Source organism: Dendropsophus ebraccatus, chromosome 1 (genome assembly GCF_027789765.1).
Source record: "Dendropsophus ebraccatus isolate aDenEbr1 chromosome 1, aDenEbr1.pat, whole genome shotgun sequence".
Classification (NCBI taxonomy): Eukaryota; Metazoa; Chordata; class Amphibia; order Anura; family Hylidae; genus Dendropsophus; species Dendropsophus ebraccatus.
In genome coordinates this window covers 202,251,117-202,273,423 of record NC_091454.1, presented here as the reverse complement: position 1 = coordinate 202,273,423, position 22,307 = coordinate 202,251,117, and the positions used below count along the sequence as shown (strand labels likewise).

The following is a 22,307-nucleotide window of genomic DNA, read 5'->3' as shown; positions in this document are numbered from 1 at the left end:
TTAAGATCGCTTTAGCCCATCCCACACAGAGTGAATCGGTGAAAGACTGTTTACACGAAGCGATCTGCGAATTTTCAGCGTTCGACAACGACGATTTGAGAACATGTTGAAAGATCATGATGAACGATTTCTCACTCGTCACTTGATTGTTTGCTGTGTTTAAACGAGCCGATTATCGCTTAAATGCGATTGTTATCGCGACAATTTAAACGATAATCGTTCCGTGTAAACGCAGCATTACACTGCACGATTACAATGATTTTGGTGTCAGCAACAACCAACGATGAACGATTTATCGTTGGTCAATTGATTGTTGCCTGCATTTACACAAAACGATTATTGTTAAAATTCGAACGATATAACGATAATTCGCACAATAATTGTCCCGTGTAATAGGGCCCTAAGGCTAGGTTAACACTGCGTCACGCAAACACTTTCTGCTCTCTACCGCCACCCCGGTGGACATCAGTAGTGTGTGTTTATTCGGCCTTATAGCGGTCTGTGTCTTTGTGGACCTCCAGTTGAGCCAAACCACCTTGTACACTTGGACTCTAGTCTTCAGGGTTTTTGCTTGTCCAATCAAGGATTTAACATCTCCAGAACTTCTCATGTGACTAAACTGACTACACACAGGCCCTATTACATAAAGCGACTATAAGCCGCACTTGGCCGACTACCCACTATTCCGGCCAAAAATCGCTTTGTGTAGTAGGGCTTCTTGAAATTATCGGCCTGTGTAATAGGACCTTATCTCTATATTCCCTGGCATCCGGGCCTCAAATATAAATAGGAGGTGCAGATGGTGCGGTTGCACCTGGGCCCAGGAGCCTGAGGGGCCCATAAAGTCTCTCTTTCCTATATTAGGAGAACAGGACTATGAATGATGTATTATAGCTGGGGGGCCCCTGTATTCGGCCCAGCATCTTCAGGTTACATCACTGCCCGCACCTCTCCCTCTCATTGTCCGATGTTCCACCTCCGGCTCAGGAATGTTCCGTTCAGGTTGAGCTGACGTGTCAGGTTTTGGCTGTCATCCTCCTAGTGATGAACCTGCTGTATTATTCTTGTTTATACGCCTATGGCAACGGCACTTATGTCAATGTCACGCCGGCTTCCAGAAGAATGTGTACCTGACTATTTCTCGGTGATACACCCGCCATGTGTATACGGTTTCATATTAAAGAGAATATGTCATGGACAGGCTTCACATGATATCATGTGGTAACATCTGCTCCTGGTACCTGCTCTAGGACATGGGGCCTCTCAGTATATGGGCCTCTCATCTAGACTCTGTCTAGGTAATGTGCTATAGATAGGCTGATCTCTATACAGATACAGATGACAATCCACTAAATCCAATAAATGGACAGTATACAGTAGTATACAGTCATACAGCTCAGTATATACAAGGATCCCATACACATCAGAGGGACATTGGATTAACCCAGTAACTTCAGCAAGACCACCTGACTGTCATGTATACAGTATGGCGAACTCCTGACCATCCCCCAACTCAATTATTTTGAGGGAAAGAGGGTCGGACATAATCAGTTTCAATACCTAATGCTCAGGTACAAGGAACTTCATCATCATCAAACATCTGAGATGAAGGCCTGGATGCCTTCTGTAGTATATCTGGCCTCCTAGTTCTCCAACATATGATTTCTCTATGGATATATTCATCTAATAGTGGGAACCTTGTATAGGATAGGGAGCAAATAAAAAGACACTAGAGTAACTCATAATAGGGAAAACTACAGCTCCCCCATAACAAAGCAAGCCAGAACGCCCTATAACACTGATATATTACAGCGCCCCTATAACAGTGACAGTTACAGCGCCTCCATAACAGTGATGGTCACAGCACCCCCCCATAAAAGTGACAGTCACAGTGCCCCTATAACAGTGACAGTCACAGCACCCCCATAATAGTGTCAGCACCCCCATAACAGTGACAGTCACAACACTGCCATAACAGTGACAGTACCTCCATAACAGTGACAGTCACAGCGCCCCACAACAGTGACAGTCACAGCGCCCCACAACAGTGACAGCCACAGCCCCCCATAACAGTGACAGTCACAGCGCCCCACCAACAGTGACAGTCACAGCGCCCCCATAACAGTGACAGTCACAGCGCCTCCATAACAGTGATAGTCACAACACTGCCATAACAGTGACAGTACTACCATAACAGTGACAGTCACAGCGCCCCATAACAGTGACAGTCACAGCGCCCCACCAACAGTGACAGTCACAGCGCCTCCATAACAGTGACAGTCACAGCGCCTCCATAACAGTGACAGTCACAGCGCCTCCATAACAGTGACAGTCACAGCACCCCATAACAGTGACAGTCACAGCACCCCCATAACAGTGACAGTCACAGTGCCCCCATAACAGTGACAGTCACAGCGCCTCCATAACAGTGACAGTCACAGTGCCCCCATAACAGTGACAGTCACAGTGCCCCCATAACAGTGACAGTCACAGTGCCCCCATAACAGTGACAGTCACAGCATCCCCCCATAACAGTGACAGTCACAGCACCCTCATAACAGTGACAGTCTCAGTGCCCCACAACAGTGACAGTCACAGCATCCCCCCATAACAGTGACAGTCACAGCGCCCTCATAACAGTGACAGTCACAGTGCCCTCATAACAGTGACAGTCACAGCGCCCTCATAACAGTGACAGTCTCAGTGCCCCACAACAGTGACAGTCACAGTGCCCCCATAACAGTGACAGTGCATCATAACAGTGACAGTCTCAGTACCCCCATAATAGTGTCAGCAATATAACAATAACAGCAACACTGTAATTCTAGTCTACTGATCATGAAATGACAATTTTTTGAACATCCTAAAATTCTTTAAAAAAACAACAAAAACAAATAAAAAAAACTTTTTAAAACCCTGTTTCTCCATTACAAACTTTCTGAATTACCAAAGGGGGTCCCACACCCAAGAGACTCCCAGGGCCTGTTTTCTATATGTGATTGTCCAGGGTAATGGGGCAATATGGCATGTAACTAATAAAGTGGCATTCTTTTCTGAACACACTGGAGTCTCTATCATTCCGAGCTGGTAAATTATAAAGACAAAACATTACGACGCTCTCTCATAATATAACAATTAAAATTGTTGGAATATTCTAAATATAATAAAAATGTCACCACATAAATCCAGCACAATCGCTTTATGATAGACGTGGTTTATGATTAAAACCCGGTTGCTATGGTTCCTTTTGTTTGTTTGCACAAGCATGATTGACAGACAGAGGTATCGGAGTAACAAAGGGACCTGCTCTTACTTTACGTAGAGGCAGCTCTGCAGCTGAATCTGCCTTGAAGTCATAAAGGGCAATTCCTGAGAGCTGGGGTGTGTCCGATGGTTCTAGCTCACCTGAGGATAGCACCTGTAGGGGCAAAAAAAAAAAAAGCATTACTATATACATCCTTCGTAAAAGCCTGTACTTATTTTACTTGAGTGGTGATGAAAGTAGTGATAGAGTTTCGCCACTAGATGTCGCTATGTTAGATGTGTATATTCAGATGCTGCACAGCTGAAGAGTATGAAGGGCGCGTCATCAGCTGCTCGGCTGAGCAGCTGATGACTCGCCAGAGGGGGGCCGGCATGAGGGACGGCTGGAGGGGTCCGGCTGGCCTCCTGAAGATGACGCGATCGACCCAAGATGGCGGCCAGGGTTGACAGTAATGCGGTGAGTATAATGCACCACACTTTCGGGGGTGGGTGGACACGGGGAGGGGGCCAATAACTTAAATAACACACATTACAAAGTTGTATAACTTTGTAATGTGTGTTATTTAGTGAATAAATGTATAACACCGCACTACCCCTTTAAGCATGAGCTCTGACTTGAACTTAAAGGGACATCTCTCTAATGTGTCCTCCACCTATCCCTGTCTGCTGTTACCTATTTAAAGGGGCATTGTAAGAGTCAGGTTAAATATTTAATAGTTACAATTGCAATTACATTGATTTAGCAAACCCGCATCCTTCTCCTGATATGCTGCTTTTTCTCACCTATTGTTGACAGCTGATATTTTGGCTAATATGTATACCCTGTTTCCCCGAAAATAAGACAGTGTCTTATATTAATTTTTGCTCCCAAAGATGAGCTAAGTTTAATTTTCAGGGGATGTCTTATTTTTCCATGAAGAATTCACATTTATTGTTGAACAAAAAACAAGCATTTATTAAAGGGGTAGTCCACCCCAAAAAAATTTCTTTCAAATCAACTGCTGCCATGAAGTGCCAGAGATTTGTAATTTACTTCTATTAAAAAATCTCAAGCCTTCCAGTACTTATCAGCTGTTGTATGCCCAACAGGAAGTTGTATTATTTACAGTCTAGAGAGCAGGAGAGGTTTTCTATGGGGATTTGCTACTGCTCTGGACAGTTCCTGACATGGACAGAGGTGGCAGCAGAGAGCACTGTGTCAGACTGGAAAGAAAACACCACTTCCTGCTGGACAAACAGCAGCTGATAAGTACTGGAAGACTTAAGATTTTTTAATAGAAGTGAATTACAAATCTCTGGCACTTTATGGCACCAGTTGATTTGAAAGAAATTTTTTTTGGGTGGACTACCCCTTTAAATACTGTACAGTCTGGAGACTGTAACAATCTCCCACAGTAGTTCCTGAACCACTTGTACAGCTGGGACGGTATTGCAGCTTCCGGCCACCAGGGGGAGCTCATCACAGCCCACTTGTACAACACATCAGGGACAGCGTACGGTATGGCAGCAGATAATGGAAGACTGTGTGCACCTCCAAGTATGGCACCTGAACATTTACAAGTGACGGCCGCAGATAGGAGCATCGGGGGTTGGCGGCAGGCGACGGTCTTCATGTCCTCCATGCAACTGCTCTGCCACGGACGGTGAAGGTAGGGGAAAACGCTTCCAAAACAAAATCTATCCTAGGTCTTACTTCCGGGGGAGGCCTTATATTAAGCAATTCAGAAAAACCTCTACTAGGTCTTATATATATATATATATATATATATATATATATATATATATATACTGACCTTGACATAGCTCGCCGGGAAAAGGCCTCTTCTTCCACCTTGTTCTCCCAGCAGCCAGTGATCATCTACTTTCTTCAGGATGTTGACCATGGTTCCTCGCTGTAAGGAAATCTCTCTAAAACACAAATAATGACAATGATCAGTTCTATATTGTAAGATGGCACATCACCCAGTTCTAATAGCTTGAGGATAGATTCAAGGGGTTTCCACCATTATCTACCTGAATGGTGAATTGTAGATTATTATCCACTTTAGACCTCTAAATCTTATCTCCTTAAAGGGATTATCTATAATAACACCCTTCAGCTAACGGAAACTATTGATGAAAGGTTCTCCAAAAAGTACTCTCTCCATACTATACAGTGCCATCCAATATCAGGTAGTAGATTATTGTTCTGTAAAATTATACAGAACAATATATATTTTTTTAATTAAGGGAATAAAAAAGTCATACTCACTCACTTTTCTGATTCTGCCAGAAAGTCAAACTTTACCGCAGCTTTGGAAATTGGTGAGAGATTCTGAAAAGTATAAGAGGGCGAAGATCTAGATGAATAAAATTCACGCACATTGTAAAAAAAAAAAAAACACAGCCATGCTTAGTAGTAGCTTGTTAAAGTGTTAAAAACTTCTGAGAAGTCATAGTGCCAGGTCAAAAATTTGGATTGGTTGGGGTCTGGGTAATAAGAACCCAACCGATTGCTAGACCAAGTGGGAAGAAACACTCAGCTGACTCCTAGATGCAGGAGACAGGTTCCATAGACTTAAAGGGGTACTCCGGCGGGGGGGCATTTTTTTCCTGGGACCGGGGATGAGTGGCTGAGGGAAACAACGTCCACTCACCTCCCCGGTTCCAGCGGCGGGTCCCGCATCGCGGCGCTCTGGTCCCCGGCTGCTTCCTGGTGTCTGACGTGGGCCCGAGACAATACGTCTCAGGTCCGCTCAGCCAGTCAGTGATGGAGGCGGGATACGTATCGTCTCGGGCCCACGTCAGACACCAGGAATCGGCTGGGCACCGGGGCGCCGTGATGCGGGACCCGCCGCTGGAACCGGGGAGGTGAGTGGACGTTGTTTCCATCAGCCACCTCCTCCCCGGCTTTAGGAAAAAAATGCCCCCCCCCCGCCGGAGTACCCCTTGAAGCTCCTATTACATGGGGCAATGGAGAGGAGCAAACGAAGCTCCTCGGTTTCTCGCTCCCCGCTCGCTGCTGCCGCCGATATTGCACGTGTCGGTAGCGAGCGGGTAAGAGCCGGGGGGGGGGGGGGGGAAGGGGTGCGCAGGGAGCTGCGGTGTGCTGCCCGGGTGATCGCTAGATTGTCCGGGCAGCCCATAGGAGATAGCAGCGGTCTGCTGCCGCCACTCCTGCTCCACGGGGAGATGGCAGCAGATCATTGCTATCTTAGTCGTTTGTATTTCAACATGTTGACAGACAACAATCAGCCGACATCGTTCATCGTTGTCTTCGGCCGTAATGGCCGATAATCGTTTCATGTACTAGGGTCTTAACCCCGGAATTAGTCTCTTGCAGTGAAGGCCCCGAAACCTGAAAGACCTGAGGATGGAGGATGGGACACAATCCCTGCTGCAGTGTCTGCAAACCTGGTCAGACACTCCAGGAAACGGCCGACCTCTGTAACGGCACACACAGGTTTCTGCACAAAATATTACATTCTGTTTTCTATTGTATCAGATATTTATGTAATAAATGTAATGTAATAAACTGCTAAATAATTATTTATAAATCATACAATGTGATTTTCTGGAATTTTTTAATAGATTCTGTCTCTCACAGGTGACGTGACCTACGATAAAAATTACACATCTCTCCATTCTTTGTAGTTGGGAAAACGTGCAAAGATGCCAGTGTATCAAATCCTTATTTTCCCCACATCACATGGGTAGGTGTTTACTAGATTCAGGCTGCTGTCATCCAGTTAGTCAGAGTTGGGCCCTGCCATCAGCCCCCAACCTATTCCCATGCCTACAGGTGTAGCAGAGCTGAATGTGTTGTGCGACTGCTCCTTCCGTGTATGATACTACAGATATAGCATGCTGTAACCTGTCATTCTCCGCATTACATACCATGATGCAGCAAGCTATTAACGTGACATTTTCAGTGACATAATGTCAGGTTAAAGTCGGCTTCATCATGGTCACGTTAGATATCTAGTAGTGTTGACTGGAGATGCAAAACTGTTTGGGTTCGGCAACGTTCTCCAAACCCCAACATTTAGTATTTCACTCCTCGTCGCTGCAGAAGTTGGATGCAGCCCTAGGGGGAGTCCTTGGAGTCATGGATACAGCCATAGGCTGTATCCATGTTTTACTGGACTCCCTAGGGCGGCATGCAACTTCTGCAGGCGCATTTCAATGAGGTGGATTCCATAACAAAGGTTTACTGCATGGTATAGGATTTGTTTTTAACATGGAAGCCTATGTATGACAGATGGCGATAAGGGACATCCATCATAGGTATACACTGAATGGAAACGCCAGTGTCTCCCAATGATGTAGACATCCGCCAGACACTGCTTAAAAGGGTTATCCAGTATTAGAAAAAGAACAGCCACTTTCTTGCAAAAACAGCACCACCCCCTGTCCTCAGGTATTACAATTCACTTTCATTCACTTTAATGGAATCGAGCTTCAAAAACCCACACCCAAACTAAGGACAGGGGTGGAGCTGTTTCTGGAAGAAAGCAGACATGTTTTTCTAAGCCTGGATAACCCGTCTGGGTTCACACTGCATTAAGCAGCGTCCGGCTCTGTTTAACAAAAGCCATTTGACCCCTATTTACCCGACAGAGGCTAAAAGTCTGCTATTTTGCTAAGCTAACATGGCACTCTATGTATGCCAAGTGTTCCTCATAGTAATATGTAGAACGTATATGGACTCCACCAACATACACACATCATATAGACTCATCAAGATAGGTCTGTATCACTCACCGGCTCCTCTGTATACTGCCTACTAGATTTGTTTCCTTTCGGCTCAGGGCTGCCACCTGCAGGATAAAATGTGGGATTACAATTACTTATTATAGTCACAGACCCATATTAAAGGGATATTCCACCAATAGATAGCATATCAGAGGTAAGGTTCTCCAATGGACACCGAGTCCAACCATTTGGCTTCTCTATGACATAGAACCATTCAGGAGCTGAACCTGCTATGGGGGATGGGGAACCTTCGGCCCTCCAAAATTACAATTCCCTTCATGTTTGGCTCTCCAGGCACGATGGGAATTGTAGTTTTGCAACAGCTGGAGGGCCGAAGGTTCCCCATCCCTGTGCTATACCAATACAGCCCCATTCATTCTTCATAGCACTAAACATTCCCCCAAGGTGTTGTTCCCAGCAGTCATAGCATTTTCTAGTTTATTTCTCCAGTTCCCATTTCGCCAGTGTTAACATGCAGTGTTGTGACTGGGGCTTGTGTATAGCTATAGTGTGAACTGACAGCAGCACATGTTATAGTAATCTCTATGACAGCTGAATAAATCCCATCAATCTTCTGTGTCAATGGTTAATCCAGAAGTAATGTATCCAGGGGAAATCTCCCTCCTCATTCTTATTATAGGAGATGCTTTACCTTAGGAACAGAACTGTGTTTTCCTGGCAGCTGCTTTTTATTATAATAAACCATTTTAGGCTAGGGCTATAGGACAGCTATGGCTGGGACCTGGGTTGTGGCGCCGCATTGCATCTAATGATGGTGAATGGGGTGACAAGTGGCCTGACCCGAAGCCCATCCTGGTCAGAGTAAATTTCAATTGTTTCATTTACTTTCACCAGTGTGATTCAGGCAACGCTGTGCCAGGGGGGTCACTTAAAGAATAGGTAAAGCCTGTAAATGCTTTGTTGCTGTGCCATCCAGTGTAACTCCTAACATGCCTCTAAGGCACTCACAGTCTGTCAGGGTCGGCGGCAGCACAGGGCTTACCGGGGCAAGTGCCGGGCCCAGAACGACTCTAGAGGCCCAGAGAGGGAGAAGGGCCCGGTGTTCTAATGTTCAGCTCGCTCACTGTAGTGCAGAGTGAGGGGCAGAACATCAGAAGACAGAGCAGGACCTGCAGAGAGAGAAAAGGGTGAAGGACCTGATCACATGACCCAAAGGTCCTCAACCTTACAGAGTGGAGAACAACCCAACAGAGAGGAATGGAAGAATACTGAGCTGTAAGTACTGTGTGTTAGTGTCTAAGTGTGTCAGTGTCTGTGTCAATAATGTGTGTTTGTGTATGTTAGTGGTGTCTAAAGTGATTGTACATAGTGTGTGAATGATGGGTGTGTAGTGACCTGGTACGGGCCCCTAAACCTTTATTGCACCTGAGTAAGGTAATTCCCACGGGTTCACACAAGTGGGATGGAGTATCCACATCAGTTAGTGTTTTTCCCACTAGGTGTCACTAAAGTGTGTCAGATGTTGTTCTTCACCCACTCAGAGGTGCAGCTTTTCCTCCTTTCGCTACCCTATCCTCTGTTCTCTCTCTGCACACACAGCCCCACCAATCACAGACAGGGTTAGTTGAATCCATGTAGGAAGGTTCCTGGTGGGAGGAGTGTTGTTAGTATTCTGTATTTAGTGTAAGAGTGAGCACGACAGACAAGTCTCTGCTGAAGCCAAGCCAGGGCCTGGCTTTGGCCAGGTCCCCTGACAGGGGGAGGGACCAAGCAAGCCACAGGTTCTTCCTTATGAGGAACACAACTACGATGCAGTGCTAAGGAAGTACCAAGGGTAGAGAAGCCACACAGGGATCACCTTGTCCCCGCCAGGAGCCTCTCTAAACGTGCAGGGCAGTTACCTCAGCTGTCACAGGTACTGACCTCAGTGGAACAAAGTTACGGAAAGTCAGCGTATTCCACTGCGCAGCGCAGGATGACTGGGAAGTCTCGGGAGTCTGCTTAGCCCAGATAACAAGGCCTGGGGCTTGTACTACCCTAGCAAGACGATTAGCTCACAATTGCAGGACAGAAGGCGGTCAGACTAGAGTCTATACATGAGTATAAGTGTTCTCTATATCTCTTCTACACACCTACCACTGTTGCAGGTAGACTATACTTCTACATTGGGCAGGGCCCCTCAGGCACCCCCTCTCCTTTCTCTCTACTACAATGTCCTGGCAGTATATGCTATAAAATGTTATATATTTTTCATGAAATGGGAATACCAATTTACTTTATCTGGGCTCCCACAGATAGCTATTTTTCTAGCAGCCACTAGGGGTCTCAATGCATCCTGATTACTTTTGAGGGGACTTTCCGAACTGTTTGGGCATCCAACTCCTGGTTGGATGCCGCCCTAGGGCTGCAAGGAAAACATGGACACGGCCTATGGCTGTATCCATGTTTTCCAGGACTCACTAGGGCGGCATCCAACTTCTCTAGCTGCCGGAAGGCAAGAAATGTGTAATGTAGAAAATCTATAGATAAACTTCCATATAGAAATCCTGAATCCCCCTATACACTGTGGTTATACTTTTGCTATTCCATCACATTACAGACAGAACACATATAGGGTTCATGTTACACCGCCTTCTGTAAATCTTATATTGACTGTAAATGAACAGATGAGTATTGGTTTACCCACACATTCCATAGTCTTTACCTGCTCGGTGTGAATATTTCTGTGATACAACCTTCTGCAGAGAGAGACAAAGACTGAGTGAGATCTGAGCAAACACAATGCATACGCTATATATAGAGAGATTTACACATTCCAGGCTGCAAAAGCACAAAGACTAAACTAAACAGAGCAAGAATGTATAGTGACCAACATGGCAGCAAGTGGTGTATTCTTAGCGGTCTGACACAGTGCTCTCTGCTGCCACCTCTGTCCATGTCAGGAACTGTCCGGAGCAAAGCAAATCCCCAAAGCGTAGTGCTTCTCAATTCCAGTCCTCATGGCCCACCATGAGGATTGGAAGGAAGAAGCACTGCCATCGAAAACCCCTCCTGCTCTGGACAGTTCCTGACATGGACAGAGGTGGCAGCAGAGAGCACTGTGTCAGACTGGAAGGAATATACCACTTCCTGCGGGACATACAGCAGCTGATAAGTATTGGAAGACTGGAGATTTATAAATAAAAGTAAATTACAAATCTATATAACTTTCTGACACCGGTTGATTTATTTTTCCTGAGGGGTACCCCTTTAAAGCCTCTATTACACAGAGCAACGGAGAGGAGCAAACGAGCACTGTCAGCGCTCATTGCTCCTCATTTCTCGCTTGCTGCCGCCGCTATTACATGCACAGGCAGTGAGCGGGTGAGTGCAGAGGGGGCCGCAGAGAGGTGCGGGGGGGGGGGGGGGGCCTGCCCGGGTGATCACTAGATCGTCCGGGCAGCCCATAGCAGATAGCAGATAGCAGAGTGATGGCAGCAGATCGCTGCTTTCTAAGTCATGTCTTTCAACATGTTCATGTTTAATTTATGTCAGCTGATCGTTGTCTTCTTTTACACAAGACGGCCTATAATAGGGCCTTAAGTCATGACAAACCTTGTACATGACTAGTTGCACCAGCCCTAAATGTGATAGATAATGACTTCATGTAAACCATACAGTGGAAGTTATACACAATTGGGCATATATAGCAAGAGGGCCACATGAACAGCATCACATGTAACCAAGTATATCACAAATATGTCCCCGGAGGACTACTGATGTGTCAGACACTGGCAGCTAAGCAAGTATGAGCTCAAAGTCCACCCCAGATGAACACCAGGCGCTGGTTGTTAAGCCCCCAGCCCTATACAGCAATCCAGATATATATGTGTGTCATCCATAAGTATTAGCACCAGAGCCCCCTTAAAGGGGGTATCCAGCCTGTCCTCAATATTACATTTGTAATGATAACTTGCAGCCAAGGTAAACAATGAAGAAGCCGCAGCACACGACCACCATGGCCTCCTCAGACAGCTGACGGGGGATGCCAGGGGTAAGACCCCATTGATCTGCTATTGATGGACTCCTTAGGGGATAAAGCTTCTTATAATACAATGCAGGGGCTGTGCTGTTCATGGAAATAATAAGTAGGGTTTCCCCTACACGAAGTGACCGATTGGTTTATTCATATTTCCAGGAGGAATAAAAGAGGAGCAGTATTAACAGTATTAACTAAAATAGATGTTTCAGCAGATTCTGTTTAACAAACCAGGGACAGACTATCATATTCCATTTCCTGAGATTAGAGATGAGTGAATAAATGTTTTTTTCTAGACTTTTTATTGATAACCTATCAATATGGGACTGGTCAGAGGTTCAACATGAAAGAGACAGAAGCAGACAGCGCCATACGTTGTATAGTGGCTGTTCTGGGTTACTGCAGCTCTAACTCATTTGGCCAAAGGCTGATGGGTGAGAGTTCCAGGTGTCAGACCCCTACCGATCAGATAGTATTAGCTATCCTCAGGATAGGTCATCAATAAAGATGAGCGAACCAGGTTCGGGTTCGAGTTGATCCGAACCCGAACGTTCGGTATTTGATTAGCGGGGGCCGCTGAAGTTGGATAAAGCTCTAAGGATGTCTGGAAAACATGGATACAGCCAATGACTATATCCATGATTTCCACATAGCCTTAGGGCTTTATCTAACTTCAGCAGCCACCGCTAATCAAATGCCGAAAGTTCGGGTTCGGATCGACTCGAGCATGCTCCAGGTTCTCTCATCTCTAGTTATCAATAAAAAAATGTCCAGAGAAATCTCTTTAAAGAAAGTGCCAAAACAAGTTGAAATATATATCTTTCCCATAAATGTCAAATCCCCCTCCCCATGGCATCATGCCATCACATGACATTACCCTACAGGGATCCTATATAGTAATATCTATGAGAAAAATCAGACCTCTGTACAAAGGGAACTGGGAAAACATTTTGCTCCAGACCCAAAAACAACAAAAAGTCAATGAGTCATTAAAAACACGTAATTTCACCCGGCCTGATGTTTGCAAATGCCAAAATACACTGACTGCAAGATGAAACCAGCCCAGGCCCCCATCCCGGTGTATAGTGAGATAATGCATCTATATGCACATGTATCAAGAACAAAGACTGAAGCTGAAATCTATAGGCATGGATGTAAGGAAAGCTAGTTACTGCATAAAGTAGTCAATTCAAATGGTGTCCATTAGAGATGAGCGGAAATCGAGCATACTCAGGTCCATCCGAAACCGAGCGTGCGGTATTTGGTTATCGGTGGCTGAAGAAGTTGGTTGCAACCCTAGGGAGTCCTTGAAAATATAGATACAGCCATAGACCCTAGGCTGTTTTCCAGGACTCCTTAGGGCTGCATCCAACATCTTTAGCCACCGGTTATCAAATACCGCATGCTTGGGTTCGGATGGACCCAAGTAAGCTCATCTAGTGTCCGTCAACAGGTAGATCCATGGCCGTTATGGTGGATGCAGAAGAAGCCATCACACCTAGGTCCCGCTGTCTGAGGAGGACCCCATGGCCCCTCTGACATATCAGAAAAATATCAGTATTATAAATGACACATGGTACGTAGGGGGCCATGTCATGAATGTGGTATGGGTGTCCCCCTTGTTAAATCATGGCAGCTACAATGTGCTCTAATAAATAAAGTATATTTGCAGCCACAAAACTGAACAGCACCAAGCAAATGGCATAATGTGGTACATGCTAGATTCAGACATGGCACACTACCCCTCACTTAGCTGTTATAATAGTATGAAGCATTGGGGGCCTCATGTGATACCCTATAGATTGCATGGCTGGGAGGGCACCCTGATTTAGTTATCTCTTAAAGTGGTACTCCGGAAAAAAATGTTTTTAATACATTGCTTTAATAAACATTAAACATTAACGTCGTCCCTTACTGCTGCCACTCAACAGAAGTAAGGACGTACATAAAAAAAAAAAAAAAAAAAAATTAAAAATAATATATATATATATATATATTTAAATTAAGTTATATTACAAAGTCATATAACTTTATTAAAGCAATATATTAGCAAAAAGAATATTTTTGCTTAGTCTCCCTTTAACTATGAGGTCAATAAATATGCAGTGTCCCAGTACAAACCCTGCTGCCAAAACTGTGTTGGTTGGAGTCTGGTTGTACTGTGATCACATGCCTGCCTGTTTTCTCACTCCCTGTGATCTGACATCAGGGGGCAGTCAGGAGGCCATCATACACATTAGGTGAATGTATGATCCTGCTGAAATCTGTATGTTTGGCTGATTTTACTCAGTATGAGTATGGTCAGTTTTGGTAAGGTTCTGTTCACACCTGTGTTGGATGCTCCTTTACAAAGCCCAACAATTTGGTACGTAGCACTATTATTCCCATCAAGCCAACAGATGCTATTGGAACCTAATGGACCCCAACAAGAGTCAGTGGTATCTGGGGCACCAATAATCTCCGTTACCATTTGGTTGACCCAGTACTGACTTAAGGTCTCTGAATATAATAGTAACTACATAACAGATGTCAACCACCTTAGGTTCCATCTTCTCTATTTGGCGGCAGAGACTTGCTATGGTAGATTAGACTTTTCTTACCTCGCACTGTTCTAGTGTTGTTTCGGCACGTTGTTGTCGAGCCTCCAGGTCTTTGTCCAGTTCCTCTGTGAAATTACGTAGATCAGATTCCAGCTGCTCCTGTCAGATAAGGGGAAGTAGATGTATAAGGAAGTCTATGGAGCAAAACATCGGCAGTACAGGCTTAGCCCATTACGTACCAGGCCGAAATCATAGAAACTTATTAGCACATAACATCAACAAGACTATAAGTCTGTGGAGTGTATGGAGTCTTGTATGGATATTTCCTTTAGGGACCATTCATTAGGGCCGAAATTCCGTGTGGAACCCCCCCCCTGTGTGGGCTCGGACCCAAATCCTGCCTTCTATCTATTTGAATGGGAGGGCATGCACACCTCCTGCACCTCTCCACTCAAAGAATTAACATGTCAATGTTCCGGTCCTTTTTTTGAACCGCCGCCGTTCTATTCATGTGTGCAAAAGAACACTGCAGAGACACCATCACGTGTCTCGATGTCAGCAAACTAGCCAGACCTTCCTCCGGGAAGGAACAACCAAGCCAAGGAATGTCTCCAATCAAGAAAACCACCCAAGCAAGGTATCCATCCACAGACAGCTGTTTCGTGGTATTTGCCCCTCATCAGTGTGGAGTAGGATTCTGGCTAGTGGGAGCAATGCCTAGTAAGTGCATGCAAAAGGATGCTGGTTGAACTCAGGGAGATCAACCAAGACACTGCAGAGACACCATCACGTGTCTCAATGTCAGTGTATTCTGAAACATTGCTCCCTGGGAAATCAAATATGTAAAAGAACCCTGCAGAGACACCATCATGTGTCTCAACGTCAGTGAACTAGCCAGACCTTCCTCCGGGAAGTAACAACCAAGCCAAGGAATGTCTACAATCAAGGAAACCACCCAAGCAAGGTATCCATCCAAAGACAGCTGTTTCAAGGTATTTGCCCCTCATCAGTGTGGAGTAGGATTCTGGCTAGTGGGAGCAATGCCTAGTAAGTTCTATTCATGTGTAACACCTAAATCGAATGTGCCTGATGGTACATTCGCTTTAAGTGTCCTTTTAATTCAAATGTTGGTGCAAATATAAAGTTATTACAAATCTACATAAAATACTTTGTTTTATTAAGCTTTAACCCAAATCAAGTGTTATTCCCAGAAATGTAAGCTGTACTTACTAACATCTTGGAGGTGGATTTCCTGGAGGTGGGACTTAAGATGTGTGAGGTGGGGCCTGCTGATGAAGAATACTTAGACTTATGCAGTGAGGATGTTTCCTTATCATTGTGAGAATGGCGAGATGAATGATCGGGGAAGAAATAAGTTTGTGGGACGGGTTCTGATGTCTGTTTCTTGCTGCTGGTACTGGACACTTGCTGGGTGTTGTGGTTCGGTGAGGAGCGGACAGTATTAATGTTACTGATATGATGTGATACTTTAGAGGAGTAATGTGGAGGAGATGTCTGTGATGGATGCCGAGATGAAGAACGTGGCAGTGTAGTGGCATGTGGTTTGGAGGAACGTGGAGATGTTTCTATCTTTAAGGTATTGCTGGCCTTGCTTGGTGCTTCCCTTATGGTGGACTTCACAGTTATATGTAAATGTGAAGGTTCTTGACTTCTTTTTTGTGGATCCTGCAGCTCCGATTGACTATTTTTCTCAGCTGTTATAAACCTATGGCCAGAAAGGAAGAATAGGAATAATCGTCACTATATAGTAAATAATAATACGACCGATATTAGATGGTTAAACGTCATTGACACAGATTAAGACTACTTGCTGTTAGTTAAAGAGCATATCATATGACTGTGTCCCATTTCTTCACATTGCACAGGATACTGCATTAGGCATTGCTAAGGACAGGGGTAACTGTACGGGGTACAGAGGTAGCAGTCGCACCAGGGCTCCAGTACCTAAGAAGATGCAAGGGCTTCTGTTCTGCACAAGAGGAACCAGTATTATAAATGGATGGATGGAGGCTCTGTTACTGTCTTTGTGTTGGGACCCACAAGCTTGAGGTACCTGGTGGCTACGATACATACAAAGCCCTAGTCATGTATAATTTAAAGGGATACTCCAGCAAAACTTAAAAATAAATAAATAAACTGATGCCAGAAAGTGACTGAGATTTGTAATTTACTACCATTTAAAAGAATATCAAGTCTTTCAGTACTTATCAGCTACTGTATGTCCTGCAGAAAGTGCTGTTCTTTCAAGTCTGGAGAGCAGGAAAGGTTTTCTGGTTCAATGTTTTTATTAGGTTTTTTAAGAACAAATTACAAAAGAGAAAATCTATAAGCACTGACTTTAGTGCCAACAGTATAATTAACGTTTAGAAACAACAGGAATAACATTCAGTATTTCTATTTCTGGACAGTTCCTGTCAAGGACAGAGATGGCAGCAGAGAGCACTGTGTCAGACTGGAAAGAATACACCACTTCCTGCAGGACATACAGCATCTAATAAGTACTAGAATACTGGAGATTTTTAAGTAGAAGTAAATTACAAGTCTCTGGAACCTTTTGCCACCAGCTCATTTGAAAGATTTTTTTGCTGAAGTACCCCTAAGCTTTGCAATATTTTCCATTAACTATCTTTTTCTTTCAGTTAGGGTACTATTAGACGGGCCGATAGGCGGATAACTGTAAACGAGCGCCGATCTGCTAGATGACCTTGCAGCCCTTGTTTAGATGTTATACTTTACCTATCCACGCTCCAGGGCAGTCCCTGGGTCCCACACGCTCTAGCTTCAGAGCGGCCTGTCAGCTGACAGGCCGCTCAGCCAATCACAGGCCGCGGTGGTCCCGGCCTGTGATTGGCTGAGTGGCCTGTCAGCATAGGCAGGACGCTCTGAAGCTAGAGCACGCGGGACCCGGGGAGAAGTAGACCGCAGGAGCAGCCCTGAAGCGTGGATAGGTAACGTAGATCGTCAGTCGTCGGCCGTGCACTGCTACCGCTATTACACGTAGCGATGTGCGGTCAGCGCCCGACAATTATAGGTTCTAGCCTATATCAACGATCAGCCGATGACAATGATCATCGGCTGATCGTTTTCTTTATTACACGGAACGATAATCAGCCGATTCGGCCGTAATAGTAATGTAATAGTACCCTTAGTCTTTACAATTAGTGTTGTTTTCCCAAAATGAGAGTATAGACATGTGAATCTATAGTACTACAGAACCAGTAACTTATGTATACCTCAGTCACTTACTTGGATGCAGTAAAAATGTCATTATTGTTATCCTCAGTCTTTGACCAATTACCATCACCATCACTGTCCTCAGAATCTGAAATAAAAATATATTGTATTCATTGTATAATTCCTACATTGTTAGCAGTGACTGAAATAAGAAGATAGATAAATATATGGAATATTCATCCTCTGTATCCTCTCTCCACCTCTTGACCTGTGAATGGTGTTATGTATGACTTAAAAGACATTCTGTTATGCTAAAGAACAAATACCTTAGTTATTGTATAATATCTAAAGTAAATGTAAAACAACTTTGCAAAACACAACTATGAGTCTCCATGGTTACAGACTACAAACAAAAGTGTAGTCTGACCCTGCAGTCTTAAGGCCTTATTACATAGATTGTCTGAGCGCGGCCTGTTACTTCAGAGACCGGCTCTGAAGTTCCAGTGGCGGCTGTGGGGAACGGGGAGAAGCTAGATGAACACTGGGGAGCATGGACAGGTATGTATAAAGTCAATTATTTAACACTTAAGGCACTTAAGTCCTTGCTACACAATTTTCGAGACGAGTAATAGGCTTAGTAAGCTTATTTGGCAAATCGTGCCGTGTAATACGGCCCTTACTCTATTTTATCCGTCCTTTATATCATTGTAATGTATTAAACATAATAGCAAGACATAGGGGGTACATGGAAGGTATGACTGTCTCTGTTTTTTACCAGCCATTCTATAAGGTTAACAATTAACCTATAGACTTTGGATGACCCAATGGCCTAGACTGTGACTGGTTCATTGTGGGAAGGATCATGGTTCTGGTGACTACCCTTCCATAAAAATGTCTCCTTTTAGAACAGTTGTATTGAAACAATATTGAACTTTCTGTTTGGGACACTGAAGACCAATGAGATGACCACTGACCTGACATCTGGTGCAGAACCCTGTACATGTTCTTATACCATTCCCGGGGCTTGTCAACACTCTAGAAGAGAATAGAGGAAGTTAGGAAAACATGGGAAAGTTCATCATAGGATATTGCTGGTTTTGATAGATAAAATTGTAGACAAGTGGCCCTATTCCACGGAACGATTATCGTTCGTTTTCGGACGATATCGACCGCTACAGACGATAATCGTTCCGTGGAATAGAGTGCAACGATCAGCCGACATCGTTCATGTCGGCTGATCGTTGCAGTCGCTTGTTTTTCAACATGTTGAAAAACAAGCGACTGATATAGCAGCGATCTGCTGCCGTCGCTCCGTTGAATAGGAGCATCGGCAGCAGATGCTGCTATATCCTATGGGCTGCCCGGACGATCTAGCGATCCCCCGGGCAGCCCCCCCGCAGCTCCCCGCCGCCCCCTCCCGCACTCACCCGCTCGCTGCAGCCGCGTCGAATAGCGGCGGCAGCGAGCGGCAAACGAGCGCTGACAGCGCTCGTTTGCTCCTCCAACGACCCGTGGAATACGGGCTTAATTGGGTCAAATCATTGGGCCGAGAAATGGAGACACAGAAGACATGGATCAGTATATTTTTAGGTGTAAACCCCAGTCCTAGCTAATGCTTCTAACCAAAACTGACAAAACCAATGTCATTATAATAATGGGTTTCTAGTGCCCAGATCCAACAAGGTCCCTGAATTCTTTAAAACATATCCTTCTAGTGCTTATAATAGGGATACAGTACTTCTAGTAGATCTAATAGGACATATGCGATCATCCCATAAGAAATACCCGACCACCTCCCATCCACTACGCAGGTAGCCAAGTCCAACCATGATGACACATAGGACATATTAGGCTTCATAAATTTCACAACAGCCTTAGGTTAATATTACATAATAGACATACAGTCACATTATAGTGGACTTTATACTGATGGAGCGTGTAAATCACACAAGTATTCCGACTATGGAAATGGGCCAGCTTACCGATCTGGAGGCGAAGGGCATCCCATCCTTATCTGTTGGTCCAATGCCTTCGTAGCGTATATACCGCCTTTGTGTCTGCGGGCTTGGGATGTCCGGGACATCATCAGTCAATACCAATGTGGCCTTGTAGTAATAATCTCCCCCATCAAAGCCGTCCTGCTGCGTAACATCACAACATAATAAAAGGTCACGTGTGTTATTCAGTGTCACCATGAAATCTGATGGAGCCTATCTATGAAGAAGATCCTTGTTCTACAATGTGGTCTCAGTTATACATGGTATGGACACAAAATATGCAATTTTGACCAGGACAAATGGTGCCCAATGTGTGCCCATATAATATTTTCATTGAGAATAACAGTATTTTTAAGGAAATTCATTGACACAATTTACTTTGGGTACATTGGCTGGTAAATATGTCGGATCTGGTCCTCTAGTCATGGAGTCATTGAGGTCAAAGCAAAGTATGTGGGTTATAAATGTAGAGGTCAAACGTTCCTATACTTAATACATGCTGGAATGTTAATCTGATCGCCATTGACTTTGTATCTATGGGCAGCTTTAGAGTCAACCACATATTACAGCCCTGACTTAACCCATTCCAGAACTTACAGGACATAATTCACATTTATACGGTATTCCCATTCCCTCGTATAAGGTAATTCCACTGGATGTCCATCCTTCTATTGTTGCCTCCGATATTTTCCCCCCTATCCAGTGCAATCTTACCGTATATGCATCGTGGTTCTGTGATGCCCCCCGATTTTGTTTCTTCTGCAGGTGAGGGGGGATGAAGTCATCCAATGATAAAGGTAGGTCTGGGTCCATCCCTTGCAGCGCCTCCTGCTGGTGATATCATAAACATATCATGATCCTGCCATGTGATAGAGCACCACGTCCTGGTATAGATGTCTCACCTGTCTCTTACAGGTGTGATGTCCGATGATGCTTCTATAGAGAACGTCCACACGCAATGCTGCAGCGCAGACTGATAGCCCTGTGTTCTTAGTCCACTGTCCTGAAGGGCTTGCACATGTCACAGTCATGCAAGTTCTCCTGACCCACACAATTCTCTATCAGCATTCACTACAGATGTCTATTCTTCAAAGTGAAAGCGTGCACACACCCTGCACTATAGTACTCGAGCACACCCCTGCTGCTTTTTCCATAGCAGTGTACACACACCCTCCTCCTGCCCGGCTAGTGCCACACAACACACCCACCCCCTGAACTCTGCCCTCCGAGCCATGATAACTTATTAACAGCGGGGGAAACTCCTATAACAATCAATTTCATATGATGGAGGGTGGGCAGGGGAGATCCGCCATACTAGGTGAAGGCAGGGGAGACAGAAGATGCAGGAGGAGAGGTACCACTATAGAGGGAGGCAGCCAAACATATAGAGATGGAAATGATGGAAAGTGGGAGAAGGAGAATGCACTGAGGAATGTGACAGGGAGGAGAACACAATGACTCAGACACCAGCGGAGAAGGAGTTCAGGAACCCTCAGAGGAGCAAGTCTGACGGAGGGAAAAAGTGACTGCAGAGCCAGATACATAGGAAAGTGACGGGAGATACATAGGAAAGTGACGGGAGATACATAGGAAAGTGACTGGAGATACATAGGAAAGTGACTGGAGATACATAGGAAAGTGACTGGAGATACATAGAAAAGTGACTGGAGATACATAGGAAAGTGACTGGAGATACATAGGAAAGTGACGGGAGATACATAGGAAAGTGACGGGAGATACATAGGAAAGTGACTCGAGATACATAGAAAAGTGACTGGAGATACATAGGAAAGTGACTGGAGATACATAGAAAAGTGACTGGAGATACATAGGAAAGTGACTGGAGATACATAGAAAAGTGACGGGAGATACATAGGAAAGTGACTCGAGATACATAGAAAAGTGACTGGAGATACATAGGAAAGTGACTGGAGATACATAGGAAAGTGACGGGAGATACATAGAAAAGTGACTGGAGATACATAGGAAAGTGACTGGAGATACATAGGAAAGTGACGGGAGATACATAGAAAAGTGACTGGAGATACATAGGAAAGTGACTGGAGATACATAGGAAAGTGACGGGAGATACATAGAAAAGTGACTCGAGATACATAGAAAAGTGACTGGAGATACATAGGAAAGTGACTGGAGATACATAGGAAAGTGACGGGAGATACATAGAAAAGTGACTGGAGATACATAGGAAAAGTGACTGGAGATCATAGGAAAGTGACTGGAGATACATAGGAAAGTGACTGGAGATACATAGAAAAGTGACTGGAGATACATAGAAAAGTGACGGGAGATACATAGGAAAGTGACTGGAGATACATAGGAAAGTGACTGGAGATACATAGGAAAGTGACTGGAGATACATAGGAAAGTGACTGGAGATACATAGAAAAGTGACTGGAGATACATAGAAAAGTGACTGGAGATACATAGAAAAGTGACTGGAGATACATAGGAAAAGTGACTGGAGATACATAGGAAAAGTGACTGGAGATACATAGGAAAAGTGACTGGAGATACATAGGAAAAGTGACTGGAGATACATAGGAAAAGTGACTGGAGATACATAGAAAAGTGACTGGA

General features: G+C 44.6%; 1 protein-coding gene across 7 annotated transcripts in view; it reads right to left on the bottom strand.

Moving 5' to 3' along the window:
• Positions 1-22,307, bottom strand: part of SORBS3 (sorbin and SH3 domain containing 3) — a 40,595-nt gene that overhangs the window by 12,225 nt on the left and 6,063 nt on the right. For 3 of the 7 annotated variants that reach the window (XM_069944685.1, XM_069944634.1, XM_069944676.1), the window contains exons 3-13: positions 20,424-20,540; positions 19,695-19,850; positions 18,687-18,747; positions 17,785-17,860; positions 15,748-16,243; positions 14,578-14,676; positions 10,664-10,697; positions 8,008-8,063; positions 5,520-5,578; positions 5,058-5,172; positions 3,314-3,418 (exon numbers count right to left, since the gene is read on the bottom strand). In XM_069944685.1, the coding sequence (XP_069800786.1) occupies positions 3,314-3,418; positions 5,058-5,172; positions 5,520-5,578; positions 8,008-8,063; positions 10,664-10,697; positions 14,578-14,676; positions 15,748-16,243; positions 17,785-17,860; positions 18,687-18,747; positions 19,695-19,850; positions 20,424-20,540 (1,374 nt within the window). Of the gene's footprint in view, positions 1-3,313; positions 3,419-5,057; positions 5,173-5,519; positions 5,579-8,007; positions 8,064-10,663; positions 10,698-14,577; positions 14,677-15,747; positions 16,244-17,784; positions 17,861-18,686; positions 18,748-19,694; positions 19,851-20,423; positions 20,541-20,611; positions 20,882-22,307 lie in introns of those variants that run through there. The other 4 variants (XM_069944654.1, XM_069944662.1, XM_069944668.1 and 1 more) reach the window with 4 other exon arrangements.